The sequence below is a fragment of the Myotis brandtii genome, unplaced genomic scaffold (genome assembly GCF_000412655.1).
Source record: "Myotis brandtii unplaced genomic scaffold, ASM41265v1 scaffold1332, whole genome shotgun sequence".
Taxonomy (NCBI): Eukaryota; Metazoa; Chordata; class Mammalia; order Chiroptera; family Vespertilionidae; genus Myotis; species Myotis brandtii.
Window position 1 is genome coordinate 81,899 of NW_005354726.1, and position 27,315 is coordinate 109,213.

A 27,315-nucleotide genomic window follows, 5' to 3' on the forward strand; every position below is an offset into this window, starting at 1 on the left:
TTAAAAAATATTTTTTATCGATTTCAGAGAGGAAAGGAGAGAGAGAGAGATAGAAACATCAATGATGAGAGAGAATCATTGATTGGCTGCCTCCTACATGCACTTGAGCCCACAACCCGGGCACATGCCCATGACCTCCTGGTTCACAGTCGACACTCAAACCACTAAGCCATGCCAGCCAGGCGGTCCCTTATGTACTTGATTCTCCTCCTCTTCTCACTGTCTTCCTCAGTCATAGTTCCCTCACTAGAATACTCTCCAGTCGCTATGCTTCTTAAAGGCAGGAACTACATCTCATTTATCTCTCTTTTTTTCAATTATTGAAGAGTACCCCCCCCCCCAAAAAAAAGGATATCTCAATATCCTATCTCTGGAACATGGGAATGCTACCACATTTTGAGAATGGGCCTTTGCAGATATCATTGAGATGTGATCATTCTGGATTATCCAGTTGGGCCCTAAATCCAGTAACAAGTGACCTTGTTAGAGACAAATGGAGGAGAAAACAGACAGAGAGGTAATGTAAAGACGGAGGCCACAAGCCAAGGAAGCTGGCAACCACCGGAAGCTAGGTGAGGCGTGGACTGGATCCTGCCCTCGAGCTTCTGAAGGGATAGGACCCTGCCAATGCTTTGATTTTGGACTTCTGGTCTCCAGAACTGTGAGAGAATAAACTTATTTTTTTAAATTTAACTTTATTGTTGAAAGTATTACAGATGTCCCCTTTTACTTTCCCTCCACCAAGAGGATAAATTGTCTCCCTCCACCGAGAGGATAAATTTCCATTGTTTTTAGCCACTCAGCTTGTGGTAAGTTGTTATTTAGTTGCAGAAAGCTAATGTATTTCTATCCTTGGCACCTGGCACAGGACCTGACAGGTAGTTATGTTCTTAGTATATTTTTCTACGGTAATAAATGATCTGTGGCTAAAAGGCTTACAAGGAGAAATAGGTAAGAACAAGCCAGTTTTAGCTTATCCATACTTTCCCCGTTTGCTCTTTATTTAGGTTAGTAAAATAGTCAAGTTTAGGGACAAGCCTGTGTGCCTAAGCATTGTTACTGGGACTTAGGAAAAGCATTGGGAAATAATATGTCCTGCATTTTTATTGCCTGACTCAGCTATGAATGGCGAGAGTGATTTTCCAATGAAATGACAGGATGCTTTCCCAGTCTCCTTCCTACTTATTAAGGTTGCTTCTCTGCATTCAGAATATAGGGAGCCCCTCCTTCTTGCCTTGGAGCCCTATTTGGGCAGATTCTGGGCTGCAGTACAGGTGTGGCTCAAAGAAACCAAGATGTGTGTTGTCATCTGGCCACCGAAATGGCTGGATATTTTCTAACCATTGTGATTGGCGAAGAAGTCCAGCTCTACTCGCAACCCTCTAGTGCAGGGGTCCTCAAACTTTTTAAACAGGGGGCCAGTTCACTGTCCCTCAGACCGTTGGAGGGCCGGACTATGGTTTAAAAAAAAAACTATGAACAAATTCCTATGCACACTGCACATATCTTACTTTGAAGGTAACAAAACAAAACGGGAACAAATATAATATTTGTATTTGCATGTGGCCCACGGGAACAAATACAATATTTGTATTTGCATGTGGCCCGCGGGCCATAGTTTGAGGACCCCTGCTCTAGTGTAACAGTTTGTGTTCAAACTGTATAGACGTGAAGAGAAGTGATGTTAGTTTCTTCCTACATTAAAAGTAGAAATGGCCCTAACCGGTTTGGCTCAGTGGATAGAGCGTCGGCCTGCGGACTCAGGGGTCCTGGGTTCGATTCCAGTCAAGGGCATGTACCTTGGTTGCAGACATATCCCCAGTAGGGAGTGTGCAGGAGGCGGCTGATCGATGTTTCTCTCTCATTGATGTTTCTAACTCTCTGTCCCTCTCCCTTCCTCTCTGTAAAAAATCAATAATATATATTTTTAAAAAAAGTAGAAATGGTCTGAAGTCAAGATATGCAAGTTACTTGGAGTGATTTATAAAGAACAGACCACTATCCACCATGCTGGAAAACCGTGATGGTTTTATTCTCAGTAGCTTGACATTAATACAGATGCTTTTTATTTTGTGCTGAGAAAAACAATCTGTTACACATAATGTAACTTGAATATACAACATAGAAACGCATCCTAAATTAGTTACAACAAGAACCTACAAAAACTTTATAGGAAAAAAGTTACCTAATATTGCCACCATAGTTTTTAGTAGACGGACCCTGTCAGACCCTGTCACCAATGCTCAGCTCTGTAAACAATGGTTATTTCCATGTTCTGGGGAATCGTTAATAACAGGGGCACGGAAATCAGCCTAAAAAGTTCTAGCACATCACTATATACTGTACAGTCCTCAAAAATAATTTATTGTACTGTTTCTAAAAAAAGGTACTAGGGTTGTTCTTTTGCTCTGTTTCCATAGTCTGGAGCTGCACGCGAGCACTTTAGTCTAACAGTCTAAAAACACGAGAACTGAACCGCAATTCACAATCACAGAGATGAGGTGGTGGAGTCGAGGACTTCACGCCCATTGCACACCGGTGGGACATATGTGCTTGCAGAGGCTGGAAAACAAAACAGGAGAGGAACTTCAGTGTTAGGCAAGTGGGCAGCATAGGTAACGGCACAAACAATACCAGGCACTCATTATTAAGTTGGAAACGAATGCTAACTTGGCTTTGGAAAATGCTAAATGATTTCATGCTGTGGTAGGTCAACTTTCTAAATGCGTTCTGCTGCAAATTAGTTTTCATCCTGGTAAATACCTCCCTCAATGTCATACGTCTTGAAGAGAGTTTATCAGCATAATCACTGTTGAAAGAAGCCACTTGTGGGTTTAAAATGAGCTTTGGTAATCTATAAACTGGTTCGAACACTATGTGCAAAATTGAAAGCTCACTGCAATTTTCTTCAAGATAGTTAAATTAATTATGATTTTCAATACCTTAATTAATTTTGTTCTCTCTGGGCAGGGATGGCTCTTACATAGTTCCACGGGTCATCTGTGAACTCCTCTGCCTGAGAGAATGGTTTGCTATATTCTCGTTGTTCAAGTGGATAACCTCAATGAAACCCATATCAAGGGCTGGTGTCCTGAGAACTTCAGTTTCATAATAGTTCTCCGAAAGGAAGATATTTCAAAGGGATGATGTGCTTGTTAATGACAATAGTGACAAACGGTGTCACGGTGTGAGTCTAACATGTTCTTTCTTTTTATGACACTTAGTTTTTCAAGATACAGTTCATAGCTCTTGTTTTGGAAGTTTTGTTTTTATGAGAAATCTAGCTATAGCTAAGCTCTATTTCACCCTTAATGCTTTTTTTTTTCCTGAATGAGCACAAAAGCAAGGAGCCCCTTTCTTCGTGGGATGAAACTATGTAGCCAAGAGAATCAGAGCTAATTCTACATTACCTTTCAGAGCTGTTCCTTCCCTTGGCCTGTCCATCTGGACATGCTCTGCCTAGAAGGAGCTGATCTTCTTGGCTACCTGACCAAGCCCAGATCAAACCGACCAGTCAGCTGTCCCATTCCTCAAGGGCATATCTCTCAGTTAGTAATCAGACACACAAATGTCATGCTAAAGTGTTCATGCCTGATAGTGGACATAGCCTTGCTCTATAAAATTGCATTTTTCTTTGGAATTTCATTAGACATGAAGGAGAAACTAATTATGAAATCTGAGATTACGTGGCATTCAGTGGAGGAGCATTAACCGTATTTGTGGCACTGAAGTCTTTCAGCAGGCCCACCACCAGGGAAGCTACAACCTCTCAATTTTGCAATGATTACTTGGCGAGGTAGGTGAGGAAATCTGTGAAGTCAAGTCTGTGTGGCTGCGTAAGGTCACAGCGGAGTCCTGTGACATGCTAACTCTTTTAGAGATGCTTCCCTTTTATCAGTTTTAAGATGACCTTCAGTTTTCTCTATAATATGAGCCCCCTAAAAGCTATAATATCTTTGGGGGTTGAGGAATGGCATAACCTACATTTCCTGAAACATCTACAACAAAGACATTTTAACACAATGGGTGCCAGATAAGTACTTGATGGATAGTGATAGTGATAATAATTCCAAATGTGAGGACTTCGCTTTATTCTTTTCAGGGTTTCTTTATATACTTTACCTAATTCTAGCTTCATCAAAGTTAGGTCAGGTAGGAGAAAGAACAAGGTGAAGATCAAACCGCAGTTCACTGGCCACTTAGGAGAGCACGTCTGGCCATTTAAAATGTGCTCTTTCTGCAGCTTCTTTGTATCCAACTGTCTACTCGACATTTCCATGTGGATGTTTAATAGCTATTTCAAAATCAAGTGCCAAAGCAGAACGCTTGATTCCTTAACTTGTTCCTGTTTAGTTTTCATTTCCTCAGTGAAGAGTCTCAGGATCCAGCCAATCACCCAAACCAGAAGTCTAACATTATGCCCCCTTCCCTCTTTATCCCTCCCCCGATGCCAAGCCTGAAACCAGGTCCAGTCATCTCCGTCTCCACATCCAACTACTTCTAGCTTTGCATCTACCACCCTGGGCCAATCCAGCAATATTTTACTCTTGGCGACTGCACTAGCTGCACCACTGGTATCTCTGTTTCCACTCGGGCTTTCCTGTAATAGATTATCTATACAGCAGTGAGAGTAAGTCATTTAAAAATGACTACACACCTCCAATGGCTCCCCTCTGTGCTCTCCTTACTCTGGCTTATAAATCCCAGGGTGATTCCCATGCCTCTCTGTATTCTCCCAGTTCTATGCCCCGCCCCCCCCCGCCCCCTTTTTTTTTTTGCTTTTGTCCTCAAATAGAGTGTATCTGTTTCTCAGCTGCAGGCCTTTGCAAGTAGCTGTTGCCTCTGCAAGAATGTTTTTTCTTCTCTTAATCACATGCCTGGCTCCTCCTCGTCATCCACATCTGAAATGTCACCTCCTGAAAAAGGTTATCATCAGGCCATCTAATCTAAAGTAGCCGACCAGTTACCCTCTGTCACATTACCCAATTTTAAAACTGATTTTGTCTTGCTTTTTTTATTTTTATTAGTGTCTTATACTCTTGAGTCCGAAGGCTGATGCTCTATCCACTGAGCCAAACCGGTTTAGTGTCTTATACTCTTGACTAGAAACTACACAGGGAGCTCTGCTTGTCTTTTTCATGATTTTATCGCTATTGTTGATCACAGAATACACTCTCTATACATATTTTCTGAATGATTGATTAAATGGTTGCATTTCAAAGAAGGTGGGAACCAACGGAAGTTTCAAGAAGGAAATAACCTTTTAACTTGAAGAAATGAGCAGCAAAGGTGAGGCCTGCGGGCAGCCTTGTGTGGGGACAGGTGGGCCTTTGTGCTTCCTAAGCCACACTGTGGCATTGCCCATCAACCACCCTTGCAAAGTGGCTCAGGCTGTCAGCATCCTCTAGCAGGCATGCTGCCATTGACATTTTGACTAATCTCTTCATCTTTTCCAGGATCAAGTTTTATTACTTCTGTGAAGGGTTTTCATTTTCAGAGATTGAAGAAGTATGAAGTGTAATGGGGGCAGGTCTAGGAGAACCAGGGACTGGTATGCTAATGCCCCTGTCCGTCTTGGATTAGTCTAATACCCTCTCTCCCTGGATTTTTAAAGACTGTATCAGAAACCTACTGTGCTATGCCCCATACTATTGTGGAACTTGCACTGCTGTTCTTAAGTGTGCTCTTAGAATCTGCTTGCTCACCGCATTCTAACATCTTAAAATTGGGTGTATTTTGACTAGGTAAGCAACACATAGAGGGGCTACAAAGGTAATTGCATGGAACATCCTTAAGTTATAGTTTCAAATAACCTACTACTAGACATCCCGGGGACATCATTATAAGAATTCACAAAATAACTGAATCATCTACCTGCTTCACAGGGACATTAAAGGGAACGGCCTATGTTACAATGTCTAAACTCTTTGAGAGGAAGATAATGTAAACTCAAGGTTTTCTTACAAAGAGGAATAACAGCAAAAACACTCCCCAAACTCTTTCTGCAGCTGTTTCTTCCCTAAGCACATTTTAGTGTATTAAAGGGAATTGTAACTTGCATTTCCCTGCTTCTCTTTTACTGTTTCATCTGTAGCTTTTGCCAGTGTATTTTATTATGTAAAAAAAAATCTCATTTTTGTACATGCTGCTGAATATAGTAGAGGAAATTACTCTTTTATGAGTCTAGTATCTCAGTTACTTTGTCTTTCATAAATATTTCACATATGTCTCCCATATTAGTCTCTTTAATATTCCCCCAGGTAGTAAAAGATGTGTAAGAGCCCAGTACTATGTGTGTGTTTGCGGTGAGCTTTTGCTATTATTCTAATGAAATTCTCATGAGATTTTTAATGGTGTAAGTTAAGCCCATATTCTTAAGTGCGGTTAAGCAGATTTCTATAATCATCCTTTCTGTCAGAAATAAAGAGGCTGCAGGCTTATTTTTGGCTTTTCTGGGAGTGGGGATTAGTTATGTAAAAAAAAATCTCATTTTTGTACATGCTGCTGAATATAGTAGAGGAAATTACTCTTTTATGAGTCTAGTATCTCAGTTACTTTGTCTTTCATAAATATTTCACATATGTCTCCCATATTAGTCTCTTTAATATTCCCCCAGGTAGTAAAAGATGTGTAAGAGCCCAGTACTATGTGTGTGTTTGCGGTGAGCTTTTGCTATTATTCTAATGAAATTCTCATGAGATTTTTAATGGTGTAAGTTAAGCCCATATTCTTAAGTGCGGTTAAGCAGATTTCTATAATCATCCTTTCTGTCAGAAATAAAGAGGCTGCAGGCTTATTTTTGGCTTTTCTGGGAGTGGGGATTAGTTTCTCTAGGCTAAGGTGCTACTTTTTGCTAGTCAAGTTGAAAACTGAAGATAGCTGAAAAAGTGCCACCATTGATTACAAAAGGGCAATTTGCACCCATCAAAAAGCATATTTTGCTTCTCAAACTTGGTAAAGCATTGGAGCGGCCAAGTGGCAGTTTTGTCTCCACTGTGAAATTCATTTCTCTTCCACCGGTAATGCTTGCGCAGGCCAGGCTTTGGAGAAAATGGTCGTATTTTTTCAGGGAATTAAGCCCTCAATCAATGCTAAACATATCTATTTAATAGATTCTTATGGATGCCAAGTGTTAGTCAATCCAGTGGCTGAGATTTGGTTCCTGAGAATCAGTGTGTTACTGTAACTGTGTAATATATCAGACTTGGAAAAGGAGTAAACAAACATTGAAACAGAGACATTCCACCAGTTTGTTCCCATCTGTTCCATTTCCTTGTTCCTAGTGACCCAAATTTTTTCCCCCAGTATGTCAGCTTGTTTAGATATTTTAATGCTATGGTCATAGAAGCCAACTTCTACCAGCTGTTTGTTGCCTTATCTTCCTGCTTCATCGGTGAACCTGTTTTCTTATTCATCGCCTTAATTTTGCTTGTGCTAGGGCCCCTTGGTCCCATTCCAGAAGTTCATCTGCTGATTAATCTATGTTAATATCTGGGCAGATGATGACACTACTAGTCCCTGGTTTGGTAGCCTTGCTATATGTGTCAGAGATTTTGCCGTGGAAGACAAAATCCATTGTTAAGAAATGTGGGGTAGATTATCAGGGTAATAATCTTAAGCTGTTAACAGTGGATTTAAGAGGAAATTATATTCCTATGATGTGGAAGAAAAAAATCTACAGACCTAAATGTGGAGTTAGGAGTTAAACGCAAAGACTTCTTCATTCAGTGATTCATTTCTTGTGAGACAAGATTCATGGAAAGAGAAAATTTGGCATGTACCTTTTTTATAACCCATGATGTGAGTTAATTGCCTTTTCAACCGAAATTCTACCGATCTTCAACTAAATCCCTCAATCCGTTGTTGCCACTTCACACTGTCATGCTTTCTTTCTAATCATGTTCTTTTATTCTCACCTCCCTCCCTCAAGAAGCACAAACCCACGCTGGATACAAGTAACTTGTAATTGAAAGGACTCAATAATTTTTTGCATTTTTCTTACCTACTCTTAGTTGCCCAACATCTCTGGTTTCTCCTCTTTTCTATCTCAATGTGTTTTCAGGCAGGAATAAGAAACTTACCCTGAGGCTCCAATACCTAATATAAACTATAATGTGCCACTATGCCGAGGGATCAAACTCTGAAGCCAAAAGTGTTAAACTCTAATAAAATAATGTCAGACTCTAGTCCTCCTATCTAGTGGAGCTAATCTTGTTAGCTTCACCTTCAAAGTCCATACAGCATCTGAGCACTTTATTAGCTTTTATTGCTACCACCCTGACTTAAGCCACCAACATCTGGAGTATATAATACTTCCTGCATGATGTCTCTGCTGCTCCCTGTCTTATATTCTGCCCCTACAGCTAAAATGATGAAAATGGTGCCTTTAAGGTCAGCTCACTTCTGATGAAACCCTTGTTTATTTTCCCAGTTATTTCAATAGAGAAATAAAAGTCCTTACTATGACCTCCAAAGTCCTACACGGTCTGCTTCCTCTCTGTCCTTATCTCCTCTCACTTTCACCCTTATTCATTTCCCTCTAGCCACATTTGCCTCTGTGATGTACTTCCACTTTAGACCTTCACTTTTGCTGTTCCCTCTGCCTGGAATGTCTTTCCCCCAGATATGGATGGACATGTTTCCCTTCTTGCATTTCCTTCATGTCTCGGCACAAATCCCTGTTTACAGAGAACTTGCCTGGCCACCCTATAAAAAAAGTAACTCTCTTTAACCCCAGGACACCTTATTTGTCTATGCCCCGTATTATTTTTTGCACTTCACTTAGCAGCTGATAACAATACATATTATTGGTTTGTCTGACTGTGCCTACTTTTGCCTGTTAGAATGTAAGCACCGTGAATGTAAGCTTAGAGCTGTGCCTACGTCCAAAAGTTTCTTGAATGAATGAGTGAATTATCCATCATTTTTTTTCATATTTACCTGTTAAGGGTCCCTTTCCTAAAGACTCTGAATTAACTCCAGGTAGGGAAGATGTTTAAAAATTTTTTTTCATATGATAGGGATTTTGTGGTTATAAGTACATAGGTATCTCCCTTTTTTGGTGTTATTCAGAGAGTTTCACTTACTATGAAAAGGGAGTAGGAAGGAGAAATAGTGTAGCATAAACTGATACTAGACACTGCTTGCTTTCAGATATGCATAATCTAAAGTCAATATATGGGCAGTATTTGATTATATACATAATTCCTTTTTAATTAGCATATCTTCATAGTTCTGATCATGGTACCATGTTCCCAAAGGCATTAATGAATTTGGGGTTACATGGAAATGTATATGACTCTATGACTATAGGTATCTCATACAATATTGAACTCTGGTTTAGGAACCCCCTTTGAGCTACTGAGTTTATGTTACTTTCAAATATATGGGACAGAATGGAAAATGTACAATGTAATTTAGCTCAAGAAAGTGATACTTGCTTTTAAAGAACTATTTAAGTGGAAGAAATTATATTTTTGGTATATACATTTAGCTGGTCACCATCAACAATATCCCTTTGTTTTTTAAAAATCAAATCTCATTTTCCAAGCAGCTTTGTGGGTGGCCCCTCTGGAGAACCACACCTTCTCTGTGCAGCCGGGTAAGGGATCCTTGGGTCTCAGATGGGCATGATTTATGTCACTGAACTCCCTGGCATGGGCTTTTGAGAGGAATAAAAGTCTATACTCATGCTATAGAACAAGATGCTGTCACGTGTGGCACTGAAGGGAAAGCTTTTGACTGAAAAAATTGAATTTTCAGATGCTAAGATTCTTATTGACCTAATGGTCTCTGCCATGAATTTTGTAACTGAGCTGAGGCGGGAAATCCAGAGAGGCCAGAGGAACCACATAGCAGCTTTTGAGAGTTTTATCTTTGACTTCAGTTATCAAATTCCTGAGTGTATCTAATAGATAGGGCCCTGGGTTTCTCATCTAGAAATGTGGTTATTAGAATAAATGATCCATAGCATCTCTTCCAGATCTAGCCTCTGGTCCCTGTTATTAAGGAAGGTGGGCTACATTTGCTTGGGGAAAACCAGCAAAATATTAGAGGTAAAGAGAAAATTATTTCAAGGTTGCAAAAGAGCAGTCGTGAGACAAATGGAAATGTTAAATAGAACACAGGAGGGGTATTAAACATCAATTTGCTAATATATGTAGGGTTACCTATTACAGCTCTCTATTCTCCCATCCTCAGTGAGGAAGGCATGAAAAGGAATGGAATGAGATTCCCAGGAAGGCTGTGGATGTGCCTTCCCAAAGGGACAATGGATTGACATCTTTCAGATTTGGATGCTCTAGATATATTTGGCCTGGAAGCAAATGGCTTAACTTGCCAAATACTCTAGGTTTCTCATGCATTAGCCACTGAGGATTTATGTCTATAACATCCCTATGCCTACAGCAGGGAGACTGTCATTCAGTCTATGCTGCATAATTACTTGCTAATTTGCCTGGCCATGGAGTACGTGGTGTCATTCTGGGACTCCCTGACCTGTAAAGGGTACTATGCTGCTTTCCTGGACTTGCACTATAGAGAAGAAATTTGGGTGTTGCCTGCTACTTTATTCTGTTATAAAAAATCATATTTGAACTTGAAAATGGCTTGCCCTCTCCTAATTGGGGTATCTTCAAAGGTTTGGCCATTGATACGTGCAAAGTGTGTCCTCAGCTGCTTGCTTTCTGCTGCGATAGCTCTGTGGGAAAATGTGCTGTGACTGAAAGACTGTTCACTTGACCTTTCTATATTACTGATTCCTTCTTATAATGTGAAAATGCTTTGTAATAAAGAATCAATTAATTGAACAGTTCACACATTGCCCCCTAGACAAGTGCCCTTCTGCACAAGGTTTTGGCAGAGGAAATCAATCTCCACATGCCCATGGCTCCTCAGGGACGCAAACCTGGGCAGCATTAGAGCAGAAGCCTCTTGGCTGAACTTAATGGTAATGACATGCATGTATCTGAATGATCACCCTGAGCAAGAGAAACACACATCCCCGTAGGAGAAAGTCTGTGCACATAATGGCTCTGAAGATGATCGGGCACACTCCATTTCTCACCTCTCTCTCCCCAGGCTATGCCTTTGCAAACCCATATTAGTGACAACAATGTCCTGACCTGCATGAGTCCTATAAGGGTTTTATGCTGTGTAACTTCACATGCACACCCAGCTTTTACTTTCAAAATTAGTGCAGTTCTACTTACATTCGCAGCATCCCTTCTTGATTGCCTGTCTGTGGGAACCAGCTCCTGCAAGCCCCTTTGCTTCTATAGCTGAACAAAATAAAGAATGACCTCTTTTCTTTCTCATCCAAATACAAAGAAAGTTTGCTTATGTGAGTGGGTGTGAGAGCAGCAGATAAGCATGAGTTAGGACTTTTGGGTCTCTGAGTACTGGTCTTGAAAAGAGCATTCTCAGTTTCACTAAATGTTTTCTGAGTGGCCAGGTGCTTCTGTGACATAAATGCCTTCTCTGGAGGGTTCTGGAGAGAGCTGGGGAAAAAACTGCACAGGGAAGTGGCCATTGGCATCACGAATACCTCCCCCTCTCCGAACCCGTGCCTGTATCCTCTTTGAGGGTAATCTAAGAGGCCCTCCCTGCTCTGCACCGATACCAGTGGATAAAGTAGACAGGATAGTGTAGACTGAGGTTCTCAAAATGTACTCCTTGGATCACTTCCATTGAACCAGCAGGGGTGTCTTTTGCTCCAGACCACATGAATCAGAATAGCTATGGGTGGGGCTTGAGAATCTCTACTTCAGAGTTGTCCTTTTTTGTACACAAATATTGGGAATTATTGGCTCAAAGGTATACTTAATGGAGAAAAGTTAATGTTTCCGTTATATTTATTACTCTGACTCCCACTGTGTATTGTTAATAGCACACAAGTAAAATTGGTATTTTTTACACCTAGCGGTATTCAAATATTTCTCAAATGGTGAGTTTTCTGAGATGGCCTTAAGCACGCTCTTTCTTTCATGCCTGCTTCTGAGTTTGGTCATGCTTTGCCATCTCCCTGGAGCTACTGCTCAGCTTTAAAAATCCAATACCAATACTCTTTCTGCTATCACCCACCTTAGGGGTTTCCAGAGAGTGCACCTAGGCTCCAAGATCATGTGGTATTTCTGCTACTCTCTTGCCAGAGAATTAACTGGGAATTAATACAACTACACCTTCAGTCTAGGTGCATCATGTTGCTGTAATCTCTGGTAAGAGGGCAGTACTGATTAATTTAGGACTTGGAGAGTGTTTCATGACAAAACTGGCCACAAATTCTTTGAGAGGTGGGGTCCCCTTAAATCTGGGCAGGCACTATCATGCTCTCTACAATCCCACGTGGTGAGGCATCCCGCCAAAGCGCCAAGCGTCAGAGTGAAACCACTGTGGACCCTGCAGATCAGTTCAGTCTGAGGTGATACTGCAGAAGGACTCCAGTCAAGGCCTCATGGAGCATAATAACTGCTCAACCAAGTCTTGCCTGAATTCCTGACCCACAGAATCATGAGACACAATAAAAGGGTTGTTGTTATAAGTCACTAAATTTGGGGGCTGTTTTCTCTGTGAGAATAGATAACTATTGTGTGTGTGTGTGTCGGGGGTGGTGGTGGTGGTTCATTTTTACCTCTGGAGGGAGTTAAACAACCAGCAGCAATATTGGTAACAATAAGTTAACACAATAAAATGCCTGCATAATAATTGCCAGAAGAACATACTAGTAAATTATGTACAACCAAATAAAACATATGCTTTACCTGATGAATTTAGAGAAGTTTAAGGATTTTTCTTGATTTATAAAACAACTTACTTCCCAGTATTTAGAAGGGAAATGGGTATAAGTTGTGCTGGATATGCAATGGAGGAAACAGGCACTGAGATATTAAACCAGTTGCTAAAAGATTCATCACAGCTGGTCAGTAACATGTTCAGACGCAGAACTAGAACTCAAAGACCAGTGGCTGTCATACTTCTTTGACTGCAATTCATAGCAATAAGTGTTTTTACTTGGACCTGGTACACATCTGTAAACTCTGGAGCAAATGTCCTGAAATACTACTTACCCTTTTTACATATAATGCACTCTAGGAGATTTATTCTATTCTCTTTCATAAAATGCTGGTCAAATATACTGAATACATTTCATGACCCATTAATGGGTTACATTCTACAGCATCACGGGACCAGGGGTTCACCACTGTCGTTCAAAGGTGTTTAGAAATGTCTGGTGTATAGAAGGTACCCAAACATTTAATGAATGAATTTAATGAAAACAGTTCCAAATTATTAAAATGGGAAAGTTTCAATCACAAGTGTGGAAAGCCAGTGTCAACTCGTGAATCATTTTATATCTTTCCGCGTAACTTCTATTCTTTATTTCTTCACCTGTAAAATATAACTCTGATATCTAGTACTCATGGGACAAAATGAGCCCACAAGTAGAAAACTATTTTGAATTAAAGATATAAAATTACAAATAAGAGATAAATTGCTCAGTACTTTGAGAAGTCTAGAGCTATCACATAAATACTTCCCTTGTTACTTTAATATCTCTTCACTAATTTGTATTAATTAGAGGAAAGTTGCTGAAAATGAGGTCTAAATTTAGACTTTTAAAAATAAAGATTTATTTAAAATTTTATTGAGTAACAATACAGTCATAAAATGTTGGTCTAGGTTGATGCTCACCTGAAGTATTAATTGGGATACTAGCAGATTCACATACTGAGTAAAGCTTAAGTCCATTACAGTCGAAGTTCATTGTTTTAGTGTACGTGAATATTTCTGAAATCATGAAGAGAGACTTGATTGGGTAAAGTTCCCTTGTTATCCCTTCAAGGATTCATTAATTCCTGGTGTATGTACTACAAAATGCTACCATTTCAAAATTAACTGAGGTTTGGATGTATGAGATTTTGAACCATGTCTGTGGAAGATTTATGGACTTTGTTAAATTGCTCAAATAATGACCAAGAGCTCTGAGCTAGCAACAAGATTATTTTTACCAGGCGTGAGTCTTGCTATACAGTTTCAGGTAACCTTCCTTTCATTCTCCCTGTAGAGCCTACCAAGTGCCTAGCCTCATAGGAACTTTCCCAGCTTGTATTCTAGGTGAAGTAGCATGATACAGCAATTTGGTGCACTGGCTTTGAAATCAGAGAAACTGACTTTAAATTCTGGTTCTGCCACTTTCCATATGTGTGACTCTGGGTAAGTTTATTTATCTCAAGGAGTTGTGAGTGTGTTATGAGATACAGTACACAAGTACACGTATGAACTATTTAACGCAATGCTGAGCACATAGAAAACACTCAATGGATGATAGTTCCTGTGAGGTGTTGTTATTGTTATTGTTAATTGTTGTCAGTTCTTTCTTGTTTGCAGATGATAGTTCCTGTGAGGTGTTGTTATTGTTAATTGTTGTCAGTTCTTTCTTGTTTGCTCAAGACATAAGCAGGTTTCTCTAATATCCAAAGAAAATTACTTCACAAGTTTTATCATGTTCAGGGACTCAATCATGTGGTACCAAGAAATGTAGCTGAAAAGAGAGTAACGTCTCCACCCCTATTGCAGCTCTCAACTACAGAGTACTGTATGCAGGGCATCAGTGAATATGTGTTATCAGCTGTCGGTCTTCCCTTTGTTTGCTGGGGGAAGGGCTGCCCTGTTCAACTGTATACTTTCTTGGAGAAACTGGGGCACTAATGCGATTGCTCACTCTGTGATGCTGAGCTATTTTGAAGTATCCTTTCTAATTGACTTGAGGCAAAATTGTGAAGTAGTCATTTGTCTCTGTCACTCCAGTCCTCCTTCCTCCTCTCTGGACTCCACCCCTTCTTCCTCTTCATCCTTCTGTCAGTGAGTGTCTCCTACTTTATATCATAGATGAGCTGAAAATGACTTAAAAGGTGGTCCCCTTTGGGTACATTTGTGCTTTAGAGGATGCTAAAGAATTAAGCAAATGATTCTCTAAGGATAGTGTTTCAGATATTTGCAGGTCAGTTGGAGAGAAGTTTGGACTGGAGAGTTATCCTTCCTTCTTCTTCATCCTTCTGTCAGTGAGTGTCTCCTACTTTATATCATAGATGAGCTGAAAATGACTTAAAAGGTGGTCCCCTTTGGGTACATTTGTGCTTTAGAGGATGCTAAAGAATTAAGCAAATGATTCTCTAAGGATAGTGTTTCAGATATTTGCAGGTCAGTTGGAGAGAAGTTTGGACTGGAGAGTTATCCTGGTAAACCTTCCATCCAAACTCCCTTCTCAGCTAGTTCTCAGCTGAAAAAACATCATCATTGAAATAGAGGAAAATCGATTCCAGCATTTTCCAAGGTGTGTTCCATGGGAGGTTAGTTGGTTTAACTATTATCAAATACTTTTAAGAGACTCCGTAAATAACAACATTAAAAGGCTTCCTTGCTGTAGAGATTCTCAAAACCTTTAACATACTCAGGTTAACAGAGGTACTTTGAACTTCCAAGGGTACATTTAGGATGCAGCATTTTCCCTCTTATTTGATTGTTTATCTCTCTCTTTTATTTTTTCATGAAGCAACTTCATTTATGTGACACAGGACATACTTTACAGAGCACCAATCTAGTTCAGCTCTCTAGGACAATGAGTAAACTGAGACAGGGAGCAATAAAGTGAAGTGTTCAAGGTTGCCTACTGAACTGGTTGCAGTCAGGACTAAAAACCAGGCTCACTGACTCCACAACATGGTCAAAAATCCTACTTGCAGCTATGGATGTAATATCTGTCTTCCCTGATGCAGTGTGAGTACTGCCAAAACAGGAACTTTCACTCTTCTGCTCACCACTGGATCCATAGCACCTAGCACAGCACCTGGCACCCAGCGGTTGAACCAGTACTTAATATAATTGAATTGAGATTGTTCATGGGGACAGACATGTGCTGTCTGTTCCTATCCATTGCTTCCCCTCCCAGCCTGCTCCCTACTACAGTGCTGTGTATGAAGGGGTGAGTTCCATACTTACACTGAGAATATGTGGTCCCAGTTCCGCTGACACTGAACCTGTTGAGGTGCAGTCTGTGTGTGACCACATTCTTCTGGGGTTGGAACAGCACGATGTGCACCTTGGGTGCAAACAAACAGCCCAGGACCACAAAGCCGCTTAGGCTAACGGATATGCACATGGTCGTCGTCTGCACCTGTAAGAATAAGTTGCCTGGTTAAGCGTTTGGCTGTAAATTCAATCAGGGGGCCAACTAAAAAGAAGAGCGCTGAAAGACCAAATTTAAAAATCTCGAATCACCCACAGTTCTGTTATTATAGACAAACCATATAAATATACATATATTAAATCTTCCAAGTTTGAGATGTTCATGGAAACATTGCCTTATTATAGACAAACCATACAAATATAAATATAGTAAATCTTCCAAGTTTGAGATGTTCATGGAAACATTGCTTAGGATTTGTAAGCACACACTATTTGTGTTAGGTGCTTCTGAATGCTTGCCAAGACTTCACATTGATTTTCATGTCTTGCTTGTTTTTCCTTTATATATGTATAAAGATATTTCTGCAGGATCACTGAATTCAGAATCTTAAATAGTAAAAATTCCAATAGTCAATGATAAACTGACCAGCTTGCTGGTGGTGTCAATCAGCTTGACTTATTTTAAGCTTCACTATATTAGGAACAACAAATTTGGGCCTTTTGCATTTTTCTACCTCTCTCTTGCTGGGAGCTCTTCCTATTAGTTAGTGGCTTTCCTAGTCAATATTGGGGGACACTGTCAACATTCTTCCAAGGTACCTATTCTTTTAATTACTTCACCGGCATCTCTCTGGAATTTTGATACATCATGCACTCCCTGTTCAATTTTTTTGTTCTCTAGGCTTCTATATGCCCATCCTTGACAGATGATTTTCACTTTCTCCCTCTTTGCTTCCCCTGAAAATATACCTCAGAACTAGGTTTTTGACACTGAACCTGTTGAGGTGCAGTCTGTGTGTGACCACATTCTTCTGGGGTTGGAACAGCACGATGTGCACCTTGGGTGCAAACAAACAGCCCAGGACCACAAAGCCGCTTAGGCTAACGGATATGCACATGGTCGTCGTCTGCACCTGTAAGAATAAGTTGCCTGGTTAAGCGTTTGGCTGTAAATTCAATCAGGGGGCCAACTAAAAAGAGCGCTGAAAAAAGACCAAATTTAAAAATCTCGAATCACCCACAGTTCTGTTATTATAGACAAACCATATAAATATACATATATTAAATCTTCCAAGTTTGAGATGTTCATGGAAACATTGCTTAGGATTTGTAAGCACACACTATTTGTGTTAGGTGCTTCTGAATGCTTGCCAAGACTTCACATTGATTTTCATGTCTTGCTTGTTTTTCCTTTATATATGTATAAAGATATTTCTGCAGGATCACGGAATTCAGAATCTTAAATAGTAAAAATTCCAATAGTCAATGATAAAACTGACCAGCTGCTGATGGTGTCAATCAGCTTGACTTATTTTAAGCTTCACTATATTAGGAACAACAAATTTGGGCCTTTTGCATTTTTCTACCTCTCTCTTGCTGGGAGCTCTTCCTATTAGTTAGTGGCTTTCCTAGTCAATATTGGGGGACACTGTCAACTTTCTTCCAAGGTACCTATTCTTTTAATTACTTCACCGGCATCTCTCTGGAATTTTGATACATCATGCACTCCCTGTTCAATTTTTTTGTTCTCTAGGCTTCTATATGCCCATCCTTGACAGATGATTTTCACTTTCTCCCTCTTTGCTTCCCCTGAAAATATACCTCAGAACTAGGTTTTAGCATCTCTTCTTTTCATGCTCTCCTTCTTCATCTTCTCTGATTTCATCATTTGTTCTGGCTTTAGCTTCCATAGGGTTTTTGAAAAATCCCAAACTAGATTCTACATATTTTATCAGTTTTTATACGGAAAATTAGAAATTAATTATTTCTTATATAAGTTTCTACTCAGAGTAGCTATAGTAAATCCTGGAGTAATTTTAGATTTCTTTTTCATTCCTCCCACCCCCCCTCCAGACAATGCTATTATCGGATAGCATAATTCCTTATGACTTAAAGTTTCCAACTTTCTTCTTTAATAAAAGAAAGTCGAATACTGAATAATTAACTGGAGAAGCCACATACTTTTAGAAGGCTTCATTCTGTTTTAATAAAGAAAAAAACCCAGGTTACATTTGTAGCATGATTCTTAGTTTTACTTTAAAGGATGCAAACATAATCCACTTAGTATCTTAAAGCACTTGTCTCCCTTAACTAGTCCAGTGACCTCCAACTTGGCCCCAAATTGCGAGCTCTTTTCTCTTTTGTCAACTCTTCAGAAAAGAATCCACCGTCTAATTCCATGATGTAAAAGCCTTGATAAATAATATCTGTGTTATTTACAGTGAGTTCAATTCCTGGCATGATTTGTTTTTTTACATATATGTATAATATTATATTAGAACTGCACTCTTCCTGCCTTGGTTTTGACTTTGGAGCCAATATGAGAGAGAACAGATATCACAGTAAGGGTGAAATGAATTCAAATGTGCAAATTTTCAAGCATTTCTATAACTTTGAAACTCCTGATACACATTAAGACATTACAAGGAGAGAAGAAAAGAGGCTTTCATGAGGAGAATATCCTGGAAAAAGCTGTGCTGAGTGTCCTGTACCCTCCAATCCCTTAGAGGGCTGTGCCTCTCTCCTCACTTAAATTCTAGAGAGCAGTGCTTCACTGGCCATTCACAGAAGGGTTGAGGTTTTCTGCAGGAGGAGAATGCCCTGGCATGGGGCCTGATTCCCGTCATGGAAATCCAGAAGGTGAGCAGAGGCTAATTACTCTGTGGCAGAGCACAGGCACTTGCTACCGTACTGAAATAGTCCTTTACAAATTCATCACAGCAAAGGATTTGTGAGTGGAATGCATGGACAAGACAGGCCATGCTATAAAGAGTCACCATGAGTAGCCTTGCTCACATGGAGCAGCCTGGAGTCTTCACAGAGAGAAGTTGGAGGGGCACATGTATAGCTGGGTGTCCTGGGACTGAGCCAGGAGCCACAAGAGGAAACTCAGAAGAGAGAATTGCCAGCCAGCTCACTCAAGGTTCTGCAGGAGGGAAGGGCTGGTGGGAGACTTCTGAAGATCACATGAAAACACCCTTTAATCATCTCCCAGGTATTCTGAGGACGTGTCTTTAACTACCGTGGACTTAGAGATCATAGAGCCATCCAGCCACATAAGAACTGTTCTACTTCTTCCTTATTCCTCTTTAACCAGGGCTGAGAGGGAAATAGCAACTGGTGGATTGGGGAGTGTGAGCAGGAGAAAGGAGAAGCCAACCACTGGAGGCTCTCAGCCCGAGGCAGACCAGACCTCAGGAGAAATGAGATTTAATGGTAAGTTAAGATATGGTTTTGATAATTACATAGAACTAGGCATTTAAAATTTCTACTGAAAATGATAGTAGGACCAAATGATTCCTAAGAGCACAAACATTCATAGGCCTACCATGGTTCTGAGTGCTTTCATTCATTGCTCCATCCCCAGCACCAAAATGGTACTCCATATGGTGACACTCGGTGTTTGAATGTGTCCATTGGACTTCATGCAGGGTTAGGGATGATTGCTCTCAGAAAATACTAAAGGAAAAATTGCATTTTGGTCCTAGTTTATGCAGCAAATAATTCAATATACCTGTTTTAAATCTGACATTTTTTAATATTTTTACAAAGGCTAGGTATTAGCCTTATAGTTTTAGTTGTCCAGTTTCTTCAATAAGTCACACTAGTAAAAGCCTGTATTAATGTATAATTCTGTGTTCTGTCTCTTTGTATACCCCAGGCTGCTCTGTTTTCACCTTCCTCAAACTCCTAGCAACACTTGAGTTGGTTAATCTCTTCCTTCTTTTTGGTTTCCTGGATACATCCTTCCCTCACTGACTGGTCCTTGTCTTATTTGTCTTGAATTTTTCTCTCCTACCTGAACTTTAAGTGCTGGAGTGTCCTATACCCCAGTTTTGGACTCCCCTCTTCACCTTCTCATCCATTTCCATGGCTTAAGTACCTCCTATGTCGATGATGTTCAGGTATTTATTACCGGATTCAACCTTTCTTCTGGGCATCCAGACTTATGTATCTAACTTCCATCTTGGCATATTGTTTTGGATATATAATAGACATATCAGAATTAATCTGCAAGAAAAACTTGATTCATTCCCCCAAATGTCTCCATTTGAGTAACTGGCTTCCAATGTACAAACCAAAAACCTGGGAGTCATCCTTGATTTTGCCATTTCCTTTACGCCCACACATCCAATCCAATAGCAAGTTCTGTTGTTTCTTTCAGAAGGTATTTCTTTATGTTCTTTTGTGCTTCTACATGTCTTTCAAGAAGAGACCCTACTCTCTTTGTTTGGGACTTTCTTTTCAAGGATATTTGTACAGCAAATAGCCTTAGAAAATTCAGTGTCTACCTGTGGAGCAAAGAGCCAGCATATCATCTATATATATAAAAGCCTAAGCGACTGACTGTTGGACCATTCGACCGGTAGCTATGATGCACACTGACCACCAGGGGGCAGATGCTCAACACACAGGCATGGAAACATGGAACAGACTGATGAATCTCAGAGGGATAGGGGAAGTGGGGAGGGGAGGAAGAGATTAACCAAAGATCCTATATGCATATTAGAGGCCCGGTGCACGAATTTGTGCACCAGTGGGGTCCCTTGGCCTGGTCTGCAGGGCTCGGGCCAAAACCAGCAGTCCAACATCCCCGAGGGGTCCTGGTTTGTGAGAGGGCACAGGTCAGGTCCCCACCAGTGCACGAATCCCTGCACCGGGCCTCTAGTCCCTTATAAAATATCCAGGTTTCCTAACATCCCAGTTCCTTCCTTGTAATGCAACCACTGACTGTGCAGCCATAACCCTGCCCAGTCTGCATGGCCTGGGGAAGTGGAACTCAGGAAACCAGAGCCAGTGCTGACACTCTGGCCGTTGTTATTGCTTTGAGTCACAAAGCTTTTTTTTTGGTAGCATCAACAAAACTGTGTCAGGCTAACATGTTACCTTGTAAGTATAGTAGAATCTCAGACTCTGTAGTCTTTGACAGTTTTGGCAATGAGACTGGAATGGTTTTTTCAAAGATGAAGTATGAGGGCCTTATGGGCTGATGAATAGGATTTGAGAAAAGTCCATGGGAATCAGTAGCAAGTATGTGGACCAAATTGAGCAGTAATCACCTTTTCAATAAATAGTGATTCACCTTATTGCCTATTAATGAGGAAGATTTGGGAAGGGGGCTGTGGGCTGAGTAACAGAGGTAGATTCAGATAGGGTTAGCTGGACTTGTGCTGTATTGTTGCTCACTTTCCTCTGGGGGTGGGAGTAGAGTGGGGTGAATTTCCAATCTGATTCAGGTCTGCCCAATTCTAATAACTAGTACTAAAATTTTTCCTGGTGGGCAGAGAGTTGTGCTTCCTTTCACATAAAAGGTGCAGAGACATACACCTACACTGAGCATGAAAAGAGGGCCCTTCAGAGAAGGCAGAAACCAGGTGAATTTTTTGAACTTTGGCTGGTTCCCTTTGGAACATGACGGGGCAGGGTGCATAGTGCTTATTAAGGAAGAATGACAGCAGCTGAGCTCTCTTAGTGCTTGTCCCCCGCTGAGGTCTCTCATGCCAAATTTAGATCCATTGCACTGAGGTCTCTCATGCCAAATTTAGATTCATTGCAAGATGACAAGGTCTCAGTTGTTTTATTTTGTAGCAGAACCTGGCTGCAAAAAAGAAGCTTCAGTGCTGTCTGTGATATTTCTCTGAGATAAAAAAATGCTCAAAAGGCACAGATAATGCATTCACTAATATTTGGACTCTTACTGACCTGGATTAGGTTTAAAATACTGACAGAGGGCTGCACTAAAGAATGAGAAACGGACGCAGAGAAATGTAGGTAAATTCTTACATTCAGCTGCAACACAGGTAAACTTCCCTAGCCCTTACATTAAACCAGGTAAGACCTTAAAATATGTTATCAGGAGGAGACAGCCAATGCCCTGGATTAAGATGGACTCCTTCAAGAAAGTTGCTGCTGTGCAAGTCAAGGCCAAGTTAGCTGAAATGCACAAAGCATGTGCCCAGGCAGAAAGCATCTGGCTCTGACTTCTGAGTCAAGGGGTCCTCAAAATTGAGATGAATAGTGACACTAATGGTGATCTTGCCATCCAGTTTAGGGTTGCGGATGCTTAGAAACACCAAACCTTTGTTTGGTTGAGCCATGAGTAATTAGTCACTGCTTAAGTCTGAAAGCCCATGTGCCTTGCTTATTGGCACAGGACTGCTCTCTCCTTCCATACTGCCTGGTTCCTCCATACTCCATATGCTAAAGGATAGGGCCATGGTCTCCCCATTATCAAGGGTGGCTGAAGTCGATACACACCAGCCCCAGTATGCTGGGCAGGGAAGAACGCCAATTTCTATGCTCTGTTAGTGACAAACAAGTCACCATCCTACCCAGAGCTGTTAGGGGCAAGGTAGTACTGTGGCTAGAATGAGACAAGTGAGTTGCAGATTTAAGGGGGTACCAAAAACCCAGTAATCAAGACAAATATTTTATTGCAATATTTAAAAAAATAAGACTTCATACTAAAAACCCATGATGAAGACAGCACCGGCATTTCAATAAGGGCAGGATCAATCATCGTGCTGTGCTGTGACATATTTAATCTTAAGGCAAAAAGAATAATTAGTAATACTGGCCCTCTTCTGATCACTGCCTATGCAGGTGTCACCTAGCCCGCTTTGCATTGCTAGTAGAAATTGGGACTTGGTGAACCTAGTAAGTGTTGACACTTTGGTTACAGTGATGGCTGTGAGTAATAAAGTCCTTTGTGAATCAGGAGTTACCAGTTTTGTCCCAGCATCCCTGAAACTGTGGCAGGCTAGCTAGTTAGATGGCAAGATGGGTAGAAACCCTTCACCATTCTTGGCAGGTTCTCTCTCCATTGTTAACATCCTACCATCAACTCTGACTGGAGCACCTACCACAGCCACTTAACCAGTCTCCCCACTCCTGCCTTTGATTTCTGTCATATCCAATGTCTTTAGAAACTTGATTTTTCCCCCTAAAATGTGAGATATTAAACTATTCTTCTTAAAATATTTCAATGGTTTCTTTTTTCATATAGAATAAAATCTGTGCTTTTTGTGATAGCCTATGAAGTCCAACATGATCTAGCTCCCCTGCCTACACCTCATAAAATCACTCTTCTATTTGCTTTTAAAGTGGGGCCATACATACTTTTCTCTTTTAAGACATTTTTGCCTAGAAGTGTTTGTACTTGCTATTTCTTCTGTCTAGCACATAGAATTCCCATGCCTGGCTCTTTCCCATCCTCCAGTGGAGTATTATGAAATAGGCACTAGTAGGGGTGGCAAATATTTTTTAAAAGAATTTGAGATTCAATATATATGTTTTTAAATCTTCAAAATAGTCAACATGGGAAAATCAGAATTTCTCTGTAAGTATTTGAACCTTGTCAAAATTCTGGAACCACCTCTGAAGACTCTACCAACTGTAGGTAAAGTGCTTCAGTGGTCCCAACCCAAATAACAATGCAACGTCTGGATACTCAAAGGATGGCCCCTCATCTAGCAGCATCTCCATCACCTGGGAGCTTGCTAGAAATTCAGACTCTTGGGCCCCATCCCTTCTTATTTGTTCAAGATCCCCAGGTGAGTTAAATGTACATTAAGTTGGAGAAACTCTGAGGTAGCATAGCTCCTCTTCTTTCCATCATAACACTTACCCCTGCATGAGTTATCCTGCACTTTCATTCATTCATTCTTTACTCTCTCTTCCTCCCCTAGACTATAAGTTAAAAAGAGGAGGGACTTGCCTATGTTGATAGCTTGTATCTCCAAGGCCCATAATAAGTGCTCAAATATATTTGGAAGACATAAGTGAACAAAACACTCAGTAGTCACCATTAATGAATTCCTTTATGGGTAAACTTTCCACCTAAACATGGCCTCGTTTTTATTTACACCATTTATACTATGTATTGGATTCTTGATGGCTCAGTTTGATTCTCACACTCTCTGGAATGGTTTTATTGTAGTACAGAAGGAGAAGGAGATGGCCTGGATATTTCTCAAAGATCCTTTGAATTTTCATATTTTTACCCAACTTTTTACTTGCTTTGTTTTGGATGCCTGTAATACCTTCAATTAGTTTTGGTTGTTCTAGGCTCTGCTCTTTCAAATCCAGCCTCCCTATTAAGGATTGACAAGCTTGTGGTATAATGTGGAAGGCATGCATTTGGGTCTGAAAAACATGTTCTACTATTTCCTAACTGCGCCACCTGGGAAATTAATTATCCTCTGAGTCTGTTTATTAATCTTTTCCGTGGATAATAACACTTGCTTTCCAGGGTGCTAATGAGGATCGTAGGCTCATGTATGCAAAGCATCTCACAGAGTGAGCTCTCTGAGTCCATCAGGAAAGGTTCATTCCTCTTACTTTTTACACCATGTCACCTTTTGCCTGAGCAAACAACCCAACCAAAAGAAAACAAGAAAATTTAAAAAATTGTGAGAACTCAAAGCCCTTAAACACTATTTAAATGAATTCCTCTGCCTGGTATAATCTGACCAAGTTGCTAATTTCCATTAGTTTCTCACTAGACCCCACCCCTAAGCCATATTCCACTTGAGTATGACCAATATTGCTGTGTCCTGCTTGGTTCATTTCTGTGTCGCCTCAAAAATATTCCCTATATTCTCCAACTACCATAATTGCACTTGCTCACCAAGGTACAGGGTGAAATCCCACCTCTTCAAGGAATATTCCAGGAAAGACCAAGCTCTTACTGATCTAACTTTTTTTTTTGAAACTCATAGACATTTAAGAGATTATATCACCAATTTAATTATAAACTCTTCTGTGTTAATCCTGAATTCTTTCATGCTAGTTATTTTTTTCCTCAGCTGGGATATGAGATTTTTGAAGATTGGAATCATGGTTTATATTTATTTATAACTCACAATGGGTGGCAAAGTACTGAGTCATAAACCCTGCAGACTGTTTGATGTCCAAATTCATTATAGCTGCCTTTAAATTATTAGGTACTTTTCTAATGCTGCTGATTCTATCTGAGCCACATGGTTTCCCTCTGGGAAATTTTTTTTTTTTAAACAATTTACTCAAGATACATAGATTACCGATTTTTCTCTTGAGAATGATACAAGATGGGTTGCCTGCTTTCTACAGAATGAAGTGTAAAATTAGCACCAAATATATAGTAGCTAAAATTTACTGTGTCAGATGCTAAGCATTTTAAATGTATTAGTACATTTAATTCTTATAACCACCAATTTTACAAAGAAATTGCTGAATCCAAATCTTCAGGTGTAAACCATGCCTTTAGCCATGCTGAAACCCCCCTCTGGGAAATTTTAAATCTCAGTCTTGTTCTGCAATTCCTAGAACAAGGGTCCCAAGTTCTGATGCTTATAGGGTCCATGCAGATTCATAAGGGAAGAGAGCTGGGAATAAGAATTGAGGGATTGGTGGGAGTGAGGGCAACAGGAATGAGAGTGTCCTGTCTAGAGGCATAGGCACCACTCCATTCCGGCTAACTGTTGCATGTAGGAATTTGAGTCCAATGTTTTACTTTGATAGGAGAAGCCAGGATTGTGGATATTTACATAAAATTTCTCAATGTTCTAACTTTGAAAAATATTTCAAATTATTTCAAAAGAGTGCAGGCCAAACTAAAGCTATCTGTGCAATAAGAACATGTGCCCTAGCCGGTTTAGCTCAGTGGTTAGAGTGCCAGTTTGCGGACTGAAGGGTCCCTGGTTCTGCAGGAGGCAGCTGATCAATGATTCTCTCTCATCATTGATGTTTCTATCTCTCTCTCCCTCTCCCTTCCTCTCTGAAATCAATAAAAAAATATATTTTAAAGAAGAAGAACATGTGATTCATTAGAGTAGTGTTTTTTAGTCTTGCAATGAGAGTCACTTGGGGAGCTTTGAAAGATTCTGATGTCTGGGTCACAGATTAGGCCAACTAAACCAGAATCTCGGGGGCTGTATCCCAGGTAGCAATATTTTTTTCCCAAAGCTACCCAATCAATTCAATGTGCAGTCTAATTTGAAAGCCAATGTGTTGGAGCCTCTAATCTACCTTCGATTTCTTCTGTAAATTTAGGATTGGCATTATTTGCAAGGAGTACCTGAGGTCTAAGATGATCTCACTCTGATTGGATGCGTTAATTAGGACCTTAAAACACTCTCAACCCAACAACTTTTGCCCCATTTGCCTAAGGACTTCTGCCATGTGGTGAAACTTCTGGTATCTTCAGCTAATTCTGTTGAGTCAGTTGATATACATTGCTATTATGGTAAAGGGGAAAATTCATATTTTTGTGTGTTTTAGAAATAAATGCTAATTCACTCAATAAAATTAAATTTTTATAATGCTATTTGTTTATTTTTAATAGTGTTTTCTACTCTGTTTTTAATTAGATTTTGAGAATAAAGTTTCATATATCCAGGATAAAATAATTAACATTGTAAGTATATTATAGTCCTAATTCCCAAAATCACATATGCTAAGGATAGTTTCCTAAGAACTCAAAATAAAAATCCTTACAGAACTAGAGGAGTGAATGTGTACATGAAGATAAAAAAAATGGGGCATTAAAATATATTAACTATGATTCTCTATTTAAATCCCCACACTCTAAAGCTTCAAACTGCTCTGTGGTTCACATAATATGACCTTTAATTTTGCTTTTTCAATTCTGATGTTTTCCTTTTGGACAGATTTTCTAATTTTTTAAACAGGTAGTCTTAGAAGCCCTGACCATTAACCCAGCATTGAATATGTGGTCTTTATTCTCTTGTTCTTTCTTGAATGTAGTCCATAGGTTTTAGTCACACGGCTATGAATAATTAAATGGACTAGGTACCACAAGTATTGCCAGTCTCTTGATCCCATCCTTTAAATAGCTCTGTCTTTTATTGAGCTGCAATATCCAAGATTTTGATAATGTAGGAATTGCTGATGAACAGAAGATTTGGGGACTATTACAGCCTACAGAGGCACTTCATTTTGTGAAATCATGGCATAACAAGGGAACCATTATGCCTCTGGAAAACTTTCATCTGTGACAATTTAAGAAATATAGAGAATGAAATCCAATTGCCTCAAGAGAAAAAGATTTATATATTCACTCATTGGAAGATATTAAAATCAGAATTATAAATGCAAAAGCTACTGATGGATGGTTTCAACAGTTTGAGAAAT

General features: G+C 40.0%; 1 protein-coding gene across 2 annotated transcripts in view; it reads right to left on the bottom strand.

Annotated features, from left to right (window-relative positions):
- Positions 1–2,008: 2,008 nt before the first annotated feature.
- The window catches only part of GRM3 (glutamate receptor, metabotropic 3), a 200,801-nt gene continuing 175,494 nt past the window's right edge, over positions 2,009–27,315 (bottom strand). The window contains exons 5-8 of one of the 2 annotated variants that reach the window (XM_014534862.1): positions 16,960–17,096; positions 15,997–16,034; positions 11,211–11,279; positions 2,009–2,562 (exon numbers count right to left, since the gene is read on the bottom strand). In XM_014534862.1, coding sequence (XP_014390348.1) covers positions 2,489–2,562; positions 11,211–11,279; positions 15,997–16,034; positions 16,960–17,096 — 318 coding nt within the window. In that variant the 3' untranslated portion in view covers positions 2,009–2,488. The remainder of the gene's footprint in view (positions 2,563–11,210; positions 11,280–15,996; positions 16,035–16,959; positions 17,097–27,315) is intronic. The other variant, XM_014534863.1, reaches the window with a different exon arrangement.